General features: G+C 39.2%; 1 protein-coding gene across 1 annotated transcript in view; it reads right to left on the bottom strand.

Moving 5' to 3' along the window:
• Positions 1–20,933, bottom strand: part of SLC49A4 (solute carrier family 49 member 4) — a 70,092-nt gene that overhangs the window by 47,204 nt on the left and 1,955 nt on the right. The window contains exon 2 of the mRNA XM_085066952.1: positions 3,433–3,526. Coding sequence (XP_084923078.1) covers positions 3,433–3,526 — 94 coding nt within the window. The remainder of the gene's footprint in view (positions 1–3,432; positions 3,527–20,933) is intronic.

Below are 20,933 nucleotides of genomic sequence, written 5' to 3'. Positions count from 1 at the left end.
CCAAAAAAGGGAAGAAGATTCAGGAAAGGTACAATTTGATAACACTTTTTTTCTTTTATGTTCTACACAGTGTATATTAACTGTGAACTAAAAAAATAGGTGTGGCAAATGAAGTTTTCATAACATTTAGAAAGGAGTAACCATTTAGGGTTTTATTTTTAAAAGTCAAATTTACTGTCACATATCTGGCACATTTGACAAAGCCAGAAGTGCATGGTACATAAGAAAAATTCTTTTTAACATCCTTGTCTATATGATTAACCTCAGGTTACTGGGCTGGGGAGGAAAACAGGTGGAAATACATGTGTACATGGAGAGGGACTTTACTAGTCCATGTAAAGGTTGGATCCTCCATCTCATATACAAGTTCACACTTCAACATTTTCACCATGTTCTCCCACTTCAGCCTGCACTGAATTTATGCAGTTCTGGCATGGGTTTCCAGTACAGTTTTAGGTCACACACACTGGCAGAGAACAAAAATTCACCATAGGAAGCTCACAGCTGCTTCAAGAGACACACTCAAATGCGCAACTTGAAGTTTCACTCATATGCATAGGCATTAAATGTACTGAAAAGACTGGTTAAGGTCTGTGTTTAAAACATGACTTGAAGAACTGGAAATGGTCTTAGTCTGATGTTACTCACTACAACCAAAAGTATAATTATAGACTAGAAGGGAGATTAAGAATACACTTGGATAATTCAGGTCTGTTTGAGATAAGGAGCATAAAGCACCCAGGATTAAAAGTCAGTCTTAACAGTGTTTTCCTTATGTCTGTGACTGCTCTGATAGGTGGTGGGCTTTAGTTGCTCTCCTTAATGTTAAATCACATGAGTTCAGGGAGCAGAGACTGCCACAAAGTACAAAAAACCCAACCTAAACCTTACAAACCTCATGAACATTCTCATAATTTTATGTATATTAGCTCTGACATAATTATTCCATGGAAATCTTCATCATATTTCTGCAGATTACTCACAGACTGAAAGAACACACTACAAAACATGTAAAAGCATTTAAAGAAATTCCAGTTACACTGGCTTCTGAAATGCTTCCAATTAGCTTGTGTGTGATCTTGTCTCTCTGACAGGTTCTGTAACATTCAAATAGTTGTATTAACACATTCAGCATAAATGCATCATTTAGTGCTCAGCCAGTTGTGGCTAATGCATTAAGCAATAATGCTCATCTCAAAAGTATTTTATTTAGTATCACTCTTCAAATAATGGATGAAAACTAGCCCTAAACCTTAGCCCTCAAAAGAATGCAAGTTACAGGATATAACATTACACCGTCTGCACAATTATTTACAAAGTCTCAAGAACCTTCACTGAAAACCATTCTCTTGCTTCACAGAGTTAGCCATAATTAATTCTCTGTAGATTTTTAATCAAACTGTGTAAAAGATCAAACTACTTCCTCATGTAGAGGTACAATTCTTGAAAATTTCTTTTTTTGGGAGTAAGATAAGTAGGCAAATTTATTAGTTTCAGCTGGAGATGATACATATTTTCACAGCATGAATATATGAAATTATTAACCTTTTCTATCAAGATTCTGCTCATACTCTTATTTTCCCAATATAGTTTCCAATAAATTTTATCATCATGTTTTATACATCTCACTCATTAGACTCTACACAGTCCAAAGCCTTTCTTTGTTTAGTTAAAATGTTCCTTGCATGTTTCTCCTTAGTTATGTACTTCATTGTTTTCCTAGGCCTCCTTGCTGCAACGACATTGGAAAACCTCCTTTAAAGGTGATAAGAATTTGTGGAAACTCCCCAATCCCCAAATGTATCTCACATCTAAATCTCACTTGGGAATTTTCATCTTCTCAGGTATTCATGGTGTTCATCCCTGTTTTGGCAAAGCCTAGGGCAGCGCATGTCTTCTGGCATAAATCATAAATGAAAAGCCACATAAAACACCACATTGCATTGCATTTAAGCCATCTGACCAATTTAAAAGCTATTGATATTTAATTGAAGACTGATGAGAGTTAACAAATTGAATGTCGAGCACCCCTTGACATTTTAAGACAATGTAAACCAAGGGTAAAATAAGGACAGCTCTTCCTGGCCACCCCAACAGTACATTTTCCTCAAAAGGGTCACTGTGAAGGGTAGCACAATATGGTTAGTTCAGCCTGCCCTGCTCACACAGTCCTTGAACACCCTGTTGACATGGGCAACACTGGGCAACCATCAGGAGCACCTTGGGCGCTTCCTGATATGCTCACAAAGCACTGAAATTGCACCCCTCCTACCTGACACACTGCTTTTAGTTAATTTAATAGGTCTAGTTTTACAATCCATGTATTTTTTACATCCTGAACCTCTTTATTTGTTTTATTCATGGTACCCAGTCACTGGCTTTCAAGTTCTCACCAAACATTTTCTTTCTCAGCTTAAAAGGTTTCCAAGCTGATTTCCAGGTAAAGCAATACTAAGGAAAAAAAAAATAAAAAACCACAAATGAAAAACCCAAACCCAAATAACTTGCTGAAGTAATACCAGGACTGCCTGGTAGAATTCAAGCTGACTAGAATTCAAGAGGGAAAAAATCCAACCCACATAAACCCTTTTATTTATAAGACTTTTTCTTAGTGTTTACATATTATGCAAGCATAACTAGCAAAGAACCAGAGCTACTGTTTTTTTAAAGTAGCAGAAAAGAGTAATAATGCCTGCATACTCCCACCTCCTTCACACTAAGAGGCAAAAGAATGTTAAGTGAAAAACAAGTGATCCATATTCCTGGTTGTACAAAACAAGCACTACTCCTGTACTTACTGAGGATTCCCAGATTCAGGATATGTTGATGGAACAATTCAATTGTTTGGTTTGTGGGATTTTTAGGAAGGAATCTGTTTCCATCACAAATTCTTAAATGCATGTGTACAGAAGACAGTAATTTCACTGCAGAAAAAGTACAAGGCTACTTTGGAACACGGACTGGAAGAGACTACATGAAAAAGGCCATTTTGCACAAATTCATCTGTCTCACGGCATGATCTCATACGTCAATACAAGAGAAAGAATAATTATTTAACATTTGCATACAAATTCCTTATTTTGGGGTTTTGAGGCATGGCTCCCTGTGTGATCGTGGGCCAGTTTCTGAAACTCTCTAAATCTCTGGTTCCTTATTTGCAAAGCAGATTAATATTAGTCATGCAGGATGGGGTGAGGCTTAATTAACTCAGGCTTGTAAATGGCCTTCTGATCTTCAGATACTATGGAAAAGAAGGACTAGAAAAATCCATTAAAGAAGCAAAGAAGCATGTAAACTCATGACCACACAGCAAACACCTGGCATATCAACTTCATACAGAAAATCTGTACTACCATTTCTTTGTCGTTGCAGCAAAAATTACGTTAGCAGAAAAAATAAAATATGTATATTAAAAGTAACTAATTTACTTACTTCTTTCTAATTTCTACGTCCGAAACTGGAACACATCTCAGGCCAGCTCCCAATACCATGAGGGATGATGTTAGTAACACTGTTACCCTCAGACCTAAGATGAAAAAATAACAGTATTTTACAAGTTAAATCAGTAATATTGCAAAAGAAACATTGCTTAAATATAAATTTACATGCAGTCTCACAGAAATAACACATATTTCTTTCAAATCATAAGCACTTTGGTGCTGATATGAATTCCAGACACATTATGAAATCCTGAGTTACTTTCTAACACTCCAGAATGACAAACACTTACTTTTGGCATAGCAACACACAGGAGTGTATCCAAAATCTTTACAGCCATTCTTGAAAGTGAAAAGTGGTATTAAAAGTATCATCAAAATGTACAATATTCCCTTTAGAATTAGAGGCATCAGGGAACATGATTTACTGTGTAATCTGAAATCCAGACAGACTTAGAAGAAAAATCTGGACTTGTTAATTCTTCTCCAACCACTTAATGAGCAGAGACATAGCACTGTTATTGTTTTCTTTCATAATGCAGATACGCATTTCATCCCAAAGAAACAACCATTTATTCAGGGAGAAAAAAGCGCAAGTATTTTTTTGCAGTCCTTGCAATTAGGGCAAGTTTTTGCTGCTCTCAGCTCGAATTGTCAGAGGTTGTAAATATAGTACATTAGGAAAAAGCCACAATTGACTGATTCCTTGAATATGTTTCTTCCTCATGCGATTCTCAACTGAGAAGCATTTAGATTAGAAACAACCTTATCTTAGTGCTGCAATTCCTTCTGCCAGCAGTTTGTTTGCTGCTGCTAAGGTGTTTCCATCAGCAGCAGAGAACAGTGACAGCTGAGGAGCTTAAGCTCCAGAATCTTGCAAAACACCAAAATCATAAAAATGCACAATTAAAAACCAGAGACAGAGTCTGCATCTGTGAAGTTGTAAATTTTGAAACAATTTCACAGCAGCAAACAGAAAATAAAAGGCTTCCATGTTCTTAGTAGAATATAAAAATTATTAATGATGACAAACATGCAATATTGCCAACATTTAGGTAAAACTAGTAATTACCCAAAATACAGATGATGAAAGAACCAGTCCTATGATAATTCACCTATCGAACAAATTACTTTCATTCTTTCTAAAACTGCCCATTTTCAGAGAAGTGCTCCCTCTGTTAGTGACTCCTTTAATCAGTACAATTCAACCAATAGTTGCAGTAAATATTTTGTCTCCATGTATTTTACTGAAGTGTAATTTCACTGGACGAGACATAATTTTGCTCATGTTGTGACAGCCCTTAGTGAACCTCACTCATAGGTATGCAACTCCTGGTGCTGGACAGCGCACAACCCAAACCAAAGTTTCTCTCTGATTCAGCATATCCCAAGACAACCTAAACAAAAATGAGTTAATAAGTTACAGGTTTTCTGAGATAGAAGTACGAGTTCCTTTGCTATGGTTCAGTCATTAACACAGGGAATGTCACCTGTAGTGATGTGACTCCGAAGGACACCTCACATCCCTAATGCCCTGCAGAAGTATCACCAGCCAAAAACACTTCTTTCCTGGCAGGATTTCCCAATGCCTGCCCCAACTTAGTTGCTTGACTCTGTGCTCAACCAGCAAATGCTACTGTTAAACTGGTTTTTCAGGTGTGTTCAGAGAGCCCTAAATAAATGCCCAGATGATATGGCTGTTCAAAACCTACATGTTCTAATGCTTGCTGGGCCACCATGAGTCTTCATGCCACACTTAACTCCGTATTACCATACTGCCCATGCTGTGGGGGCAATTACTTGTATCTGGATTGCATTACATGATGCTTTTGCCTTTTCTTCTTGGAAATGAATCTTTGTTAGTACTCCTTTTGTATATAATGAAAATCTGTATGCAGTAAGGATTGGAATTTTATTGATGGAAAATTGCAATACAAATCTTTTATCTAAAAAACGCTGAAGTTTTCCATTAGGAAATGCTATTGAAATGCTTCAGGAAACCTCTAGTAATGCACACACTACCTTATTTTCCACATAAACTAGGATCTTATTGAACTGTATTTCACAAAACACGGTGCATTCTGCCTTTCAGGAGACACAAGGACAAGGACAGCATGGAAGGTGCTGCTCATGGGGTCCTGCTTGAAGTACAGCCAGGGGTAAGCCCAAGACACAGCAGTAAATGAGAAATTTAAGTCATCACAAGACACAAAATGAGTGTTTCCATATAAAAAACTTCTATTTGACTTCTAATTAAAAAAAAATCCCTAAAGCAAAAAAATAAACAAACCAAGAAAGTTTTAAATTAAATCTGCACAAAATTTTCCTTAAAAAAATCCAACAAGCAATTTGGTGAAAAATTAATTAGATGCTGAAGTTTGCCTCCAGCCCTAAATTTAGACTTATCTTTAATGTCAACCTCACATGTCAGGCAATTTTAAAAGTAAAATTATCTGTTAAAGCCTCACAATCATGTATGCCTGATCTTTCCATTCTTTGAAGTCTTAATCTTGAATACTATTTACTGTAAGGTATCTCCTTTAAATGTTTTGATTGCACAGATTATTCTTTGTTGGTTTTTTCTGTTTTCACATTAACACATTGTAAACACATTCCTGAAAATTCCTTCAGTTAATGCTGCATGTTGAAAATGATGACACCAAAGTGAACAGAAGACTGTCAGACAAGCAGCATATTAGACATTTTCTCTGCTAATTACACAATATAGTTTTACCCTCTAAGAACCTCACTCTGTTATTTTGCTTTACATTTTAACTCTTTTTCATCTTTGTTAGAAACGGGTCTTTAGATTTACTTCAGTATTTTTGTTTTGAACGCTGCAGTGGTCCTTACACTGAATTTGACATCTTGTATTACTCTAAAAGGTGCACCCCAGAGTGCTTAAGGTAGCAGCCATGCATCATGGGGACTATAAACCAAAGTAACCAACCAAGCTTGAAAAACAGCCTGTGAACCCTGCAGAAAATTATGTCTCTATTTTAGAAGATCTAAATAATTCACTCAACCAAGAGATTTTGTGTAGATGTAATTAACTTCATTAATTCTACCCTAGAAACGCAAGCAGTAATTGGAGGGAGGGAGGAGGGTACAGCTTCTTAAAATCCATCACTCAGTTTCTATCCCTTTCTATCTGAGGTTTCTGACACACGGTTGGAAGGGGAAGAAATTCCTTTAAAGGAGATTTTCTGCCAATGGGTGAAGTTTTGTGTTCTCTACACCTTGTCTCCTTAGCTGCTCATTCCCATCCTGCTCTTGCAGGAGGTTTCAGGGCCCCACAGGTGGCAGTGGCTCTTGAGCAAACAGTGGCTCTTGAGCAAACAGAACAGCCAAACCTCATTGACAGCCACAGAAAAGTCCAAGCAAGCAGCAGAAATTGAGTCGGTAATAAAAAAGACATATTAATTATCATTTATGAGTGTAACAGTCGATATTGTTCAACTGTTTAACCCTCCTGTGGCTCATAACACCATCTGCTTTATGACTTCGGCAGTCAATGCTGCATTTGCTGCTTTATAATTCTTTTCAAAACAACTGTCTCCAAACTCTGGCCACTACTACAGATTTAACAAACTCTCAACCCACAATCCCTCACCACTCACAGCCCAGCACAGAGCACAAGCAGAACCCCACCATGCTGGAACCAATACATGGGTGCTGATCCCCCACAACTCTTTCAGCACATCTTACTTTCAAGATAGTTTTCAAAGTATATGAAAAAAAAAACCCATTCCCTCACCCCCCACATTACTGACTTGCAACCCAATGAGTGAATTATTATGCCCGGTTTAATAAGAAACTTAACAAAAGATGTTGCATGGTTACAATGAAGTCCTCATTCCAACAATGTATACATTACAATTTGTCATTCAGGAGGCAAATGCCATTAACACATTCCTGTGTCCCACCTGAGCCCAGCACAGCAGCTCCCTTGGTTCCCCACTACTGCTACAGCCCACTGCAAGCAGCCCTTCCAGCACAGAGCATCACACACATGACACACATTGTTTGGGTTTGGCTTCCCCCTCCAATGAATGATCTAGGGGGAAATCCCAGTTGGATGGGCAGAACAGACGAGTTTCCTCCTTTCTCCTTTTTTTTATGGAAGTTCAGCCCTTCCCCTGGCACAGCAGCAGTGATTTCCCTCATACAGAGCACACACGCTGCTCTCGGGTGTGTTATGATCTGAGGGGTTTCCCAACTCCCACTGCAGCTACTAAAATCAGTTCTCTCAAACACCAAGTACAACAAGGCTCTAAGTAGAAACAAGTGACATCAGCCTGCTGCACTTTTTCACAGTTTTTAAAGACCAGGCTGAAAGTGCGAATGGTCCCTCCTGACACTGAACTGACAGCATTTGCTTAACTTCCTTGTTATTTTGACTAAAACATATCTAGCTAAGGGAAAAAAGATTGCGAAATTCTGTCTTGGTCCACATACACCAGGAAATTAAAAACTCACCAATTGCAACAGCTGTTCCAACAATTCACTGTTAAATTGTGCTCTTCCTCCAAATTTAAAGCAAATTTAAATAAGTTCTTGTTTTGCTTTTCTTGACAAAACAAACCATAGTTCCTGCATGTTTCCTTCTGTGAAATTAACCTATAAAAAAGAACTTTTATATTTGGGTTCAGTAAGCAAAGTACTGAGCTCCAAGTCTTCCACAACTTTTCTTTGGACATGGAATTGTTTTTATGTCTTGTTTAAATGCCCTCCTTATTGCTCAAGCATTCTTTTTAAATGGGTTTCCTTGCTGGATACCAATCTCTGTTTCATATGATGGGTCTGCTTCTCTCCCTTCTTAATACATGCCTTTACATTTAACTATAATTAAAAAAAGGCTTAATTAAACAGCTCCCTTTATAAGGGAATCCTGAAAGCACTCCACACACTCACTATCTTCCAGAAATCTTTGGATTTTGAATGTAAGCCTAGCAAAATTATACTAATAGCTGTAACATTTTCTCTCATAACATCAATTATCTTTGACATGATTAAAATACCAAAAAAATTGGCTTTCTACTAAACACAGTGAATAAAACTTGCATTGTGCCTGCTCTTTGCCAAATTGACTACAGTTATTAAGGAGGATAAGTGGCAATCCTCTTTCAGAAGAGGCATCCTTGCATCGAGCAATACAATTTTCAAAAGAAAAGAACCTTTTCATTGATGTAAAAATACTTCATAGCTGAGATGTGGTCCCAGTCTTTCTGCTAACACATGGAACAAACTTGAAAAGTCAGTATATTGAGCTGGCCTCAGATTCTGCACTTGACTGTAGAGAAGCACAAATTGTGTTTGGAAACTCAATGGAAAATAAATAAATTCTCAAGAATAGCATCAATAAAAACTGGGAACCAAATACAAACACTGCATGCAAGAGAGAACAACTACCAGGTCATATGTAGGTAATCTAAAATTACAGATTCACAGATTATTTTGAGGTGGAAGGGACCCAAAAGGATTAAGTCTTAAGTGAATGGTTCATACAGTGATTGAACCCACAACCGTGGTGTTATCAGCACCACTAGCACCATGCTCCAATCTCAGTCTGATGGCCAAGATATCATTAGTGCTACTAATTGGTGCTTCTGCCACTGGGTGCTACTAAGCACAACCTGGACCTCCCTTTCTCTCTGGCTACTTGATGCTGATCCTTCTGTTACTGCCCCCTTTCAAACACCTGTTTTTAAAGCAAGCTGAAGCCAAGTGCTTCCATTCATTCCCCTGGCTTTATGTGGCACTGCCAAGAGAGCATCCAAATTTCATCTGGAAAGATTTAGGACCTGAGTACTATTTTTTCTGATTGAAAATGAAGCCAATTCAATTTAAACACTGAAAGACAGGTGACAGCATCCATCTGGCATCAAAATATAAGAATCAAGCTCTATCATACCAGAACCTGCATCAAATAAATTAAACCAAGAGCTACATTTCAACCCTCAGTCTTGTCTAGGGCACAAGAAAATCCTTTCCTACACTAATCCACAACACAGCCCAGTTCCATCTTTCAGTGGAGGGCTGCAGGGCAGATTCCACCAGACACTGTGCTCCAATTTCTGTCTTACATAAACAGTTGGCAGATTGAGATGCCCAGATGAAATATGTACTAGAAGCTTCTTGAAATGTAGACATAGGAGGTAATGTTCTTTAGAGAGGCAGTTTCTCTTTATAGTATCTTACAGCTGTTGCAACAGAATCTGTCAGCAATTGCTCCCCAGTTAACACAAAGGCTATCAGCAGGAGTTTGACATTTCTATATAAATTGACTTATTTGCAAAATATAATTTTTAGGAAACAAACTCGGTACACAAACACAACAAGCTGAAATAAAATAGTTCCTGTGGTTTGGACAAACTTTCTCATTGGGGTCAGAAATTCAGTAAAGCCAATATCCCAGAAGTGTCATCACCACTGATAGGGGGAACCCACAGGGAAGCCCCTGCCAAATCAGGAAGATAGACTAGTGCCAAGGACTAGATCTGACCCAAAGATAAAGTCATCCCTGCTGCTAGCACTTGTTGAACACACATAGCAAGGCTGTGTGCAAACTGAAAGCATGAGGGCCAATACTCATCTTTTCTTTTTTCCAGTGTACCTCTCAGATGAAGAACATCCATTCTCTGCATAAACATCATCATGTGCATCTCTGTAAGGAGAGCATCCCTCCCAAATTCTGAGGTTAGTTAAGAATCTTGTAAAAAACCACAATACAGCTCAGCGACTCAAAGCACAAAATTTAGCCAGTCAAGTGTTTCACAGAGAAGACACTCATCTTGAGGGAAATGACTGAACACATATAACTACTAAAACAGATATGGAAGCTGACAGAACATAATTGTGAGAAACAAAACTAAATAGAATGCAATTGAGAGTTATTATGACAATCACACAACCACTCCACAATTCCTGAGCTGCTGCATCTTTCTTTATGTGCACCCTGACTGTAAGGTAACCAAGGCACTTAAGTACATACTCTAATTGCACTGCTCACTTCTGGTCTGTATTGTAAATACTGTTCCTGTTTTTAAGTTATTTTTATTCTTCTCCAAACACGCCCCTCCCCACATTCATTGAAGCATATCTTTTTCTGTTTACTCTAGACACAAGAACTTGACTGCACCTGTTTGAAAGAACAACAAGCTATAAAAACCACGTCATGAGGCTGCAGGGTGCTTTCACCTCATTTGGCATTGATGGAGCCAAACCTATGTGAACAGTGGACTTTACCTGTTTCAACATTATCGCAGTGTATTAGGCAAGCACGTAATCAGTCTCTAAAAATATGTCAGGGAAAGTATCACTTAATTCTCCTGCTCTCTACTCCTCTACACTTAGTTATTACAAACTTAATGACCCAAGTTCTTTACAGAGTTGGCTCCACTACCACAGATTTAACCACGGTTGGTGACACACTACACCTGTAAACACAGAGCAAGTATTTCAGAGTTTGTGCAGCAATTTAGAAGTCTGGTACTATGAATAAAATAGTCCTGTTTTTAAGAACTGAACAGGCTTAATCTAAGCTTTCAGATGTATGAAAAGGTAGTTTACAAGTAATGAAGCTTCCTTCCACATGGCAGTGAAGGATTTTTAAGCATTTTAACAGTTTAACATTAACAATGAGAAAAAATGGCAAACTATGTAAATTAGAAATCTGCATTGCAAGTTTATACAACTGTTGTAAATTCTATTCAGCCATCCAGAGACTGACATTTTGCCTGAATAGATAAACGAAGTGCTGAGCTGAATGGTATTTGCCTGAAGACCAAAATGATGATTTTGATCATTAGTTTTAGACCCTCTACTAGAATATCTCATTCTTTAATAACATTTTTTGGCTTCAAAGGAGACCAATTATTTTAGCCAATTATTATTATTATATGTTTTACTGCAGAAAGCATCCATTTTATCTGAAAGTAATCCAAGTGCAATGATTCTCCCTCAATGCTTGCAGAGAATCTCTGAGAGAGAGCACTGGCCTGGGGCAGCAGGACCTGCATCTCTCAACATGTCTTATGAAACTGGGCAGGCCACTTTTCTGCTTCCCCTTTCTCTCTTTCCCCTGCCCTCTGCCTTGTTTATTCAGGCTATAAACACAGGGAAGCAGGAGTCAGTCTCACCATTAGTATTAGAAAGTCTGTTAAATCAGGTTTTCACTTCACCTGAGCTGAGTGCAGTGCTGGGATACAACAAAAAAGAGCTATTTCAGTGCTTGCTAAATCTGTGACATTAAGAAACACTTGTATGAGTTGTTCTTTCTTGTCTCACCACAGGTAGCTGCTTTCTTCTCTCAACACCAATATCTAATAAAACATGAAGATTCAGGTGAATCATTGAATCCATCTTTGCCATTTCATAAAATTAAATCTACATAACGGGACGTGCTAGTGTGTACATACAGAGCGATGCAGCACAACTGACAAAAATAGCCAATGACGCAGTTGGGGGGCTAAACCTCCTCATTAATTCTGAAGCTGAAGCAGCGATGTCACTAACAAGACAACAGAAAGCACAACACAAGAAGCCTTTGCTCTAGCTCTCTGTTTTGTATTCCTGAATGAACACCAACAACTTAAGCCCTTACAGCACCACATAAGGGGAGGGAAGCACTTTCTGTTCTCTTTCCACTCCTTTCAAGAACTCCCAATTGCACAGCAGACTCAGTTACCACACAACTAACTACAGAGCCTTACCTGTGGCAACAGAAAGCAAAAACAATCTCTCTCACACACATCTACCAGGGAAGATGCTCTGTTGTTATCTTGGTGGTACTTGCTTGCACCACTCAATGGTGCATGAAATTCTTCTTTTTAAGAAGTACAGAGGCATTTTGCTTTGCCTCAACAGAGTATCAAGAAGCAACCATGCAGCAAGGATTGGTAGCTACATTAAATACTGCCTAGTGCATCTGCTAAGCAGGACACTAAGTGCAAGGTTTCTCCTTTTTATTATCCCTGCAGTGAGTGGGGGAAATAAAGAGCTGGAAGAGCCTCACTGATGTAATACCCATGCAGGTCTTGTGACTTATATAAAAGGTCACTGGAGTGAGCTTTCAAATTTTCTCTGTGTGAACAGTTTCAGTGTTACTTTAACATTAAAATGCATCAGGCACCATTTAGGGTACATAGTTCATTCTAAAAGACATCTTTTGCAGCACTATAATGAGTCCTAAACCCATTATATTTTTTAAGGTTCCTGATCATTTCTTTAGGTTCATGTGATTCATTAAAATTATGATACCACCACCTTTCTCAACTATTCAAAAGTCATGGCTCTCATCAAAAAATGAAGTAAAACAAAATTTGCTAATTGCAGTTATACTGTATACTGATGTCCTGTATTCCAGAAAAACACCAGTATTCTTTGCAAAAAGCAGAAGACCTCTCAAAACACACCACTCTCTCTGGCTGAGTCACAGATCTCCAGCTCTAAAAACAGGAAAAATGTAAAAAATCCTCCCTACTAAAAATCTGCATGAGAAAGCTTAATTTACAGCTTTTGAGGAAGTTGGAGCATTGATCACAAGCTCCTGCAGCACAATTACAGCTACAGCACAGCTAGAGAGCCACAATAGCACATGCACGTGAGAAGCATTAAAAAAACAAAATTACAGGAAGTGATGGAGTAGCTCTGAATGCCACCACTGAGAGAAAGCCACAATTACCCTTGCCCTGAACATATATTATTTATAATATATAACAATATAACAAAAAATGCTTCTTAAATAAATTTGTGTCAGGTCTTTGGTCTGCTTTGTTAAGGATATACCATGACGACACTGGGAGAATTCAAATATTCTCCAAGAAAATTTGTAAAATGTTGTAAACAACTGCCAAAACATCGTATTTCTTCAATTTACTTCTGCTCTTCTCAGCACTGACCATGGTTTTGGGGGGTTGGGTGTTTTTAAACAAATATTTTATAGAAACCAAGTATTTTTATTTGACAATGCCAGACTACAGATCTTCACGACAGGGAAGATTATTTCAGGACCTATTTTACACACTATCTGGTTCTTTGGTCTGAAAAGGCAAGCGAATATCCCTGTTTTACATGGCTCCTCTCCCACAAGCAAGGCATTTCTTACCAGAACAAAAAAATGCACAGGTGAAAATCAGCAATGCAGAAAATACCCAAACTTTATTAACCAGTAATGAACCTCATCGTTGTGCTTGCCTCAGACTTGTTTTTCATTCCTAAAACATAACATGACACTAACTCCTAAAAACATCACCTGAAAATAATGAATAAAAATTGTTTTGTTTATGCAGTTGTGTAATGCTTTTACTAGAGCTCAGAAATCAGTAAACTGGGGCTAGTTCAGCCCTACCAAGTGAAAATGATCTTTCTTTGTTCATACTTAGTTTCTTCTGATAGGAAAAATAAACATGTTAATTCTTTGAAGGAAAGACTCGGTCTTATTTAAAGGAAATAGATTCAGCTTTTGCAGAATAACAGCTGATCTACTCTTCTTTTTCTTTAGCAGAATTTTAAAATAATGGTTTGGAATCATAAATACAGTATAAACATACAGTTAGCAAAATGAATGCAATACAACTATCCTAAGTACTTTACTACTTTCATAATAAAAAAATCTATGAGAAAGCCCAGGGGACTTTGATAACAGAGAAATTATTGCTGTCATTCACATTATAAAAGTTAGCACCAGCTACCTTTATGTAGCTTGGCTGCCACACTATTAAAAACTCCCAGAAGAAAGGACACTGGAAAAATTCCAATGTTTTAAAATGCAGCAAGGCAGTGGACAACAAAACAGTATTTTAGCATTTTCAGTCCCATTCCACAGAGCTTTCCAGAAGGGGAGAGATATAAGCCAGAGGGGCCACATCCTCTTCAGCATCCCACTGGTGCCTCCATCACGAGGCCAGACATCCGTCAGCACCAAAGCCACACCAGAGGGAACAGCCGCCCTGCTCTGCGTCAGCAGCGCCCTGAGAGCCCCGCAGGGAGCAGGCGGCTGTGCCTTGGGACACCTCAGGGAAGGCAGCGGTGAAGGAAGGGCCAATTCACCCTCTGGCTGACAAGACACAGTGCCAGCCAGAGTTCAGAGTTTTGGCTGAGAAGAGGCAAAACACCGGGACCTTGTTGGAGATGGGAAAAGGCAAAAAGGCCAATTGTGTCCCAAGAGATTCCCAGCTCCTGGTTTTAAAAGCGCCTCTCGCAGTTCACAAAAGCCAAGCTGCTGACCTACAGTGCTTGTGGGCACCTCTGTTTGCTGCTGGCTACCTCAGTCCCATTTCCTACTGCCTCTTGCAGTACTTATTTCCCTGTGCCTCCTTACTCAACTCCTTCCTCCACCTCTCCCATTTCCAGCACTCCCTGCCCTGTGGCTCCAGATCTTGTTTCAGTGCCTCCCATACTTCACCCACTACCTTGCTCCATACTGTCCCCGTCTCATCTGTCCATGGGCTTTTCTCACTCCTTTGAGCTTGCATCCAACCTCTCCTACTCCTCATCAACCAAGAGGAGTGGAGAACGGGAGAAAATAGGAGGACAAGATAGGCATACCACAACACAGGTGAGGTAGGAAGTAGAAAAGAAGCAGTCAGATTGGAAACAGCTTGGGTCAAGAGAAGGTTATGAGGGTAGTAAAAGTACTGCACATACAAGAAGGGATGTATCAGTGCACAGTTGCCCTGGTATTATAGCCCCTCTAGTCAACTTCTAAAAGCTGCTGTTGACAAAATATCTTCCTGTCTGGACCTGTGTCCTGACCCAGTTCAGGAATGCTTCAGTGCTTTAATTCTGCTTGTGTTAGGAGCTGCATAAGAAAAGTAAGGGATCATATCTTACACTGCTAAATGATTTCCCTATTCATCAATTTCCCAACATTAAGGTATATCAAGTTGCATACAGAATCACAGAATTGTTAGGGTTGGAAGAGTCCTCTGGAGATCCTCTAGTCCAACCCCTCTGCCAAGGCTGGGTCACCTGGAACAGGTTACACAGAAATGCATCCAGATGGATTTTGAGTGTCTCCAGTCAGGAGACATGACTCCATGACCTCCATGGGCAACCTGTTCCAGTGCTCTGCCACCCACAACATAAAGTTGTTCCTCATGTTGAGGTGGAACTTCTTGTGTTTTACTTTATGGCTATCACCCCATGCTCACTGTGCCCATCTCTGCAGTGCACCAAAGCTTCAAAAGAGCATTATCCTCAGATAACATGGCCATTACTACTGTCATATGAGCTAAATGCAAACATCATTATTTTACTTCCCATCATGGGAAAGTTTTTTCAAGTCCATAATGCAGCTTCCTGAAATGCTTCAGTATGTGGTGTTTCAGCTGTGCCAGCACCCCTGCACAGCTGCAAAGACCCATGTGAAGAGTGTAAAGGGTACAGCAGATTCATAAAGGAGAGCAGCCTAAAGAGAAAGTATGGAAACACGGCAGCAATCAGAGCTGGGGTGGAATCCCAGCTGACAGAAAGACCTAGCACCAGTAGAGGACATCTGTCTATAGCCATGATTGACACTTTTCAAATCAGCCTGGCCCAGCAGGAGGTATGGGAAGTGCTACCAAGAATCAATGTTGCATTGCTGTGATGAATCATAGCAGCGTCAAGTTAATACAACTCATCAGAACGTAATTAAAGCACTCTGCGCTGCTAATCATGGTGTGTCAAGTGGTCTTCTGCAGCACGCCTGACTCCAAGGTAGGTGGGCCAATCAGTTCTCTAATGAGTCCTCACTTCTGGAAGCACTTGCCATTCTCTCTGTGGACATTCATGTAGCCACAATATATAAAATTAAGCAACAAAAGCCAAGTTTAGTTCAGTCTTCCTTTTTCTTTTCTTCAGATGGTATAGAGGAAAAGTATGCCTATACAAATACACAGACCAGCACTCATCAAAATAAATTTTGTAAAACCAAGCTGATCAAATATCTGCTCTAGTGGGATTTTACCTATATTCAGCTCTCTAATTGCTTCTTTCATCTCTCCACATGAAAAGCAACACTTCACCTCATTTCTTCCAAGATTTGTTAGCTTAGGAAAATTAATCCCTTTCACAGAATTTGATAGGTGTGGATCAGTATCACTTACAAGATAATGAAATACACATCATTAATAGCATGCCGTAGATGTCTACAGGATACGAGAGACAGACTGGAGTAAAACAGGTATCAAACCTCTTTTGTATTTGGTTTAAGTGCATCAACCACCTCCATATTCAACAAATTCATGCACCTTTCACTTCTTATGAGTCAAGGCATTCTCCCCCCGCTCCTTTCTTAGCTGAAGCAATTATACTCACATTTAACTTTCATTCAATCCAAAAAAGCTTCTTGCTGCTCTTGTTGGAGTTAAAACCTTTGCCATTTGTAAGAGACTTAAAGGTTGTAATAGCCTGAAACACTTGCAAGATCACCAAAGGACTTTGCCCACTATGGCAAACAGTATAAAGTAACAGCTCATCTGCTACCACCAAACTCCCCATCCTGAATGTATGAATAGGCATCCATGAATTCCTGGAAATTTGGACAATAAGTTAAACCACCTGATGGGAACCTGAGATAAGATAAAGGTAGTAGTATTTTCCTTTTATCCCAGAGTAGGAAGAGACAAACAAGCTAGGGGAGCATTGATAATGAACAGAAAGAATCCACAGGGAAAGACAACTCAGTAACTGGGCTGTAAATTAGCTCTGACTGGGTCCAGCAGGCAGAAGCCACAGCCCACCCATTTAAGATGGGAAGCCCACCAGCTCAAAAGGAGAGAAAGACTGAGCATGGGACTAATTAGCATTGGAAGAAAGGGAATCATTTAACCAGTAGAATAAAAGAACTGTGTAGCCAAATGAGCATTAACTCCTTTGTTTGCTTTCACCATTTATAATGGTGAAAATTTTGAGTGACCTTGGGACCTCCACCAACGAATAGAGCAGAAGAGGACTAACAGGATGCTGTCTGGATCCACAGGTGGTGATACCTTTCTACTTAATCTGTCTGTCACTCTCCTCTTCCCATTTCTTTCTATCTCTCTCTACCTCATATTTACTGTTAAATAAAATCTATACTATGGACTTGGATATATGGTCTTGTTTGCACCTTAATTCGGGCAGAGGCTCCTCTCTAATAATCGTAGTAATTGGATCCTAACACTATAAATACTAAGCAGAATCAAGTTGTTTATGATGAGACTACTCTCTAATATCTGCATCACACTTTCCTTTCCTACTTGCTCCTCTGCCATTCTATTCATATTTTTGAAAGTTTTCCCATGCATATTTCTTGTAGGCTGTACTAACACTTCCTAGACTAAAATCTAAGGGAAAACAAGTTCACTTGGAGTCACCTCCCTTGTGTCCCAGTGACCTCAGATGTGAGGCAGAGGTAACAAAAGGTCTCCTGAAAGCAAAACCAGTGTTTCCATGCATGCAGCACCAAGTGACAATCCAGCAACTCCAAACACGAAAGCTGCCATGCACAATTCTGTTTATCCATCATGTGGAGTTTATTTTATACAGAGAACAGTTTTAAGACATTTTGATATCAGTAAGGTCCAATTTAGTACTCATACTCAATATTCATGATGATTTTGTCAGACTGCCATTAAAGGATTTAATCTCAAAATTCCCAGGTGGAAGAGAAAGAACTATCAAATGTCTCAGAGATGGAAACCAAGATGCATGACTTAAGAGACAGCAGTGAATTAGAGTTTGATATTCAGGAAAGGAATAACTACTCATACAAATAAAAACTTTCTCATACAATAAAAACTTTCATGGTGTCAAAAGACAAGCCAATCTTGATTAAAACCAGAATCTGATTACTGAAGTTTTCTCTCTACTTCCTAATGTAATCACTACAATAGCATTGCTGTGTAAATTTAATTTAAGCAAAATAAAGTTACTAAGATTGTCTATGCAACCCACGTAAGTATATATAATTTTACAAAAAAGGATCAAGAAATAGATTACATTCCACTTTTACAAGTAATACGTCTCATCTTCAAACTCAATATAAAACTTTGCTCACTGTATTCCAAATATTAGTGAAAGATAACACCATTCTATTCAATTTGTTTAATGTAAACTATCATAAAATATTGCATTCTTCATTGCCTCTTCTTGCTTATACGGGAACATAATGAAGACTGACATATATTGCTTCTAAGTCTCACCTTGTAACTAGGAGCTTAATAAAACCTCCTTGGTGAACCAGATCCAGGCAAGTATGTAAGCTTTTGATTTCAAGTTAGATATACAAAAATCCTAACAGTTCTGTGCACTTGTATTTACAGTTCTCAGGAAATGAAACACTCAAGGCACAAAATGTACATAAACACTCAAGCATCATGTGATGAATTGCAGCTAATTTTAACCATGTAAACAACAAGGGTCCATCCAATAGCACACTGAAGTAATTTCCCATTTAATTTCAGTCTTATTAAATCTCTAAAGATAATTAGAAGTTAAACAGGGACTCTCTAATTCTATTGCTAAAGAAAATGCACCAAATAAGACATGTGTAGCTCCATGGCACACTCCATTTTCACCCTTCTCGCTCAGAAACCAACCAAGACAACACCTGTAATCCTGTGCATAGAAAAGTTTTCAAACCCACCCAAAATGCCACATACTCAAAAATTACACATGCAAATATGATTCCTGAGTTTCAACATGCACCCCCATCCCAGAGCAGTTCTAAGAAATGTGACAGATGCCACTGCTGTCCTAATACAGCACCCAGCCAAGGGGCATGGAAACCCCCGAGGGTGCCCAAGGGCTGGCACAAGTCTAACTCAGCCAGAGGAAGCTGGGAAGCAGGAACAGGAAGAGAGCTCATCCCCCAAAGAACTTTCAGCTGTGATATGTGATCCTCACTATGCATCTGAAAATGAATACATTTTTGAGACAGACAAGAGCTCAGCAAAAATACAAAGTAGCTTGCAATTTACAGAGCTTACAGAGTCGAGGGCTAAATCCAGGCTTCCTCCAGTGCCTCAAAGACCCCTTAAAATATTAACACCCTTCAAAAATGTCTGTTCCTTCTAGGTCTGTTCAGATCTTCAGGTAAATTTTTCTTTTTTGGGAAGCCTTGTGAAGACCATCACTACCCTCCTGATTAAAAATCATGCTCAACTTCATAATAAACATCATATCCCTATAGATCCATAGGAACATGGGTTTAAATCAGCCAAGACTCTTTGTCATACTGCTTCTGGCAGCAAGACCCCTTCTGGAGAGGCATACAGCTGCCAGGAGTATTCCCCAGGGAGCCAGAAGTGACACCACCTATACACCTTTCCCAGTCCACATATTCCTCCCATTCCTCAATTGCCTTGCCTGGGTCAGCTGCAACCAGGCCTCCACAAAGAATCCAGGAGATACCCTCAGCAGGCCAGAAAGAAAAAGGTCACAAAGGCCAAGAAACTTTTCAAGGTTAGAAAACCAAAAAAGTTGTAATTTCCTCCACCTAAAACCCTTCTGTACAGAACTGAAGAAAACAGCTTATTTAGCATACCTTTCGCTAAAAATAAACACTGCTGTCTTCTCAGAGGACCCCACATTTCTCTGAGAAGCTATAATGGAACTGGATCACGGAGTCCAAGAAATGCTTCTTGTAACTATTAACATGCCTACTCATTAATATTTAATCTTTCAACTTGCAATTAGTTAAGAGGCTAAAAAAAGAAGAAAAAAGTAACCAAACCCTTTGAAGCAGTACTAAAATAAGGAGCAGGTGCACAAATAGTACAACAGAAGATTGGTATGGATACAGATTTATTCTGTCAACTATGTGCTGCAACGAACAACTGAAAACCAAAAAGACCAATACTTCTGAAATTCTTCTGAAGCATCATATCACAGAATCAGACTTAAGTGACAACAGGCAGCTACTTATCAGTTAGATTTACCTCTGACTGTGAAGTATAGCACTATCTAACAACACAATCTCCTCTCAGATTCTGATACGCCTCATCTACAGTGTCATACTTCTGATACATGCCAGGTTTTACACATGTTGACACTTCACAAATACATTTTTTCCTCACAGCTCCTTTACTAGCCAACTCAAAGGACAGATGATTGAAGCCAGAGAGTAAATGGTGCAGATTCTCCAGAGTAAATCTGGCGTAACAGCAAGCAAGGGAAATATTGCCTTTGCGAGATCATATTCAGCCAACTTTACAGCTTCAAAGCAGTAGAGTCAAGATCCTCCTGGAACATGTGTGCTGCAAAGAGCAGGTAACTTCCCACAATGTGCCTCCAGTGGAAGTGCACTCCATGGCTGACCCAGGTTCAGTAGCTCTCCTCTTTGCTCCATGAGGAACCAAGTGGCAGGACTCCACCATCACTTCCAAAGTGAACAGCACCACATTCTCTGTGGGAATCACCCACACTCAGAAAACACCATGAAACAAATATCACAAAACAATCAGGGCTCTCACAAAATCTGCTGATCTGGAAAGAACTTGCCCCAGTGCCTGTATGTACTCCTTATGC

Source organism: Lichenostomus cassidix, chromosome 7 (assembly GCF_008360975.1).
Source record: "Lichenostomus cassidix isolate B80296 chromosome 7, HeHo_3.0, whole genome shotgun sequence".
Taxonomy (NCBI): Eukaryota; Metazoa; Chordata; class Aves; order Passeriformes; family Meliphagidae; genus Lichenostomus; species Lichenostomus cassidix.
The sequence above is the reverse complement of the archived record's forward strand: the minus strand, read 5'-3'. Positions and strand labels throughout refer to the sequence as shown.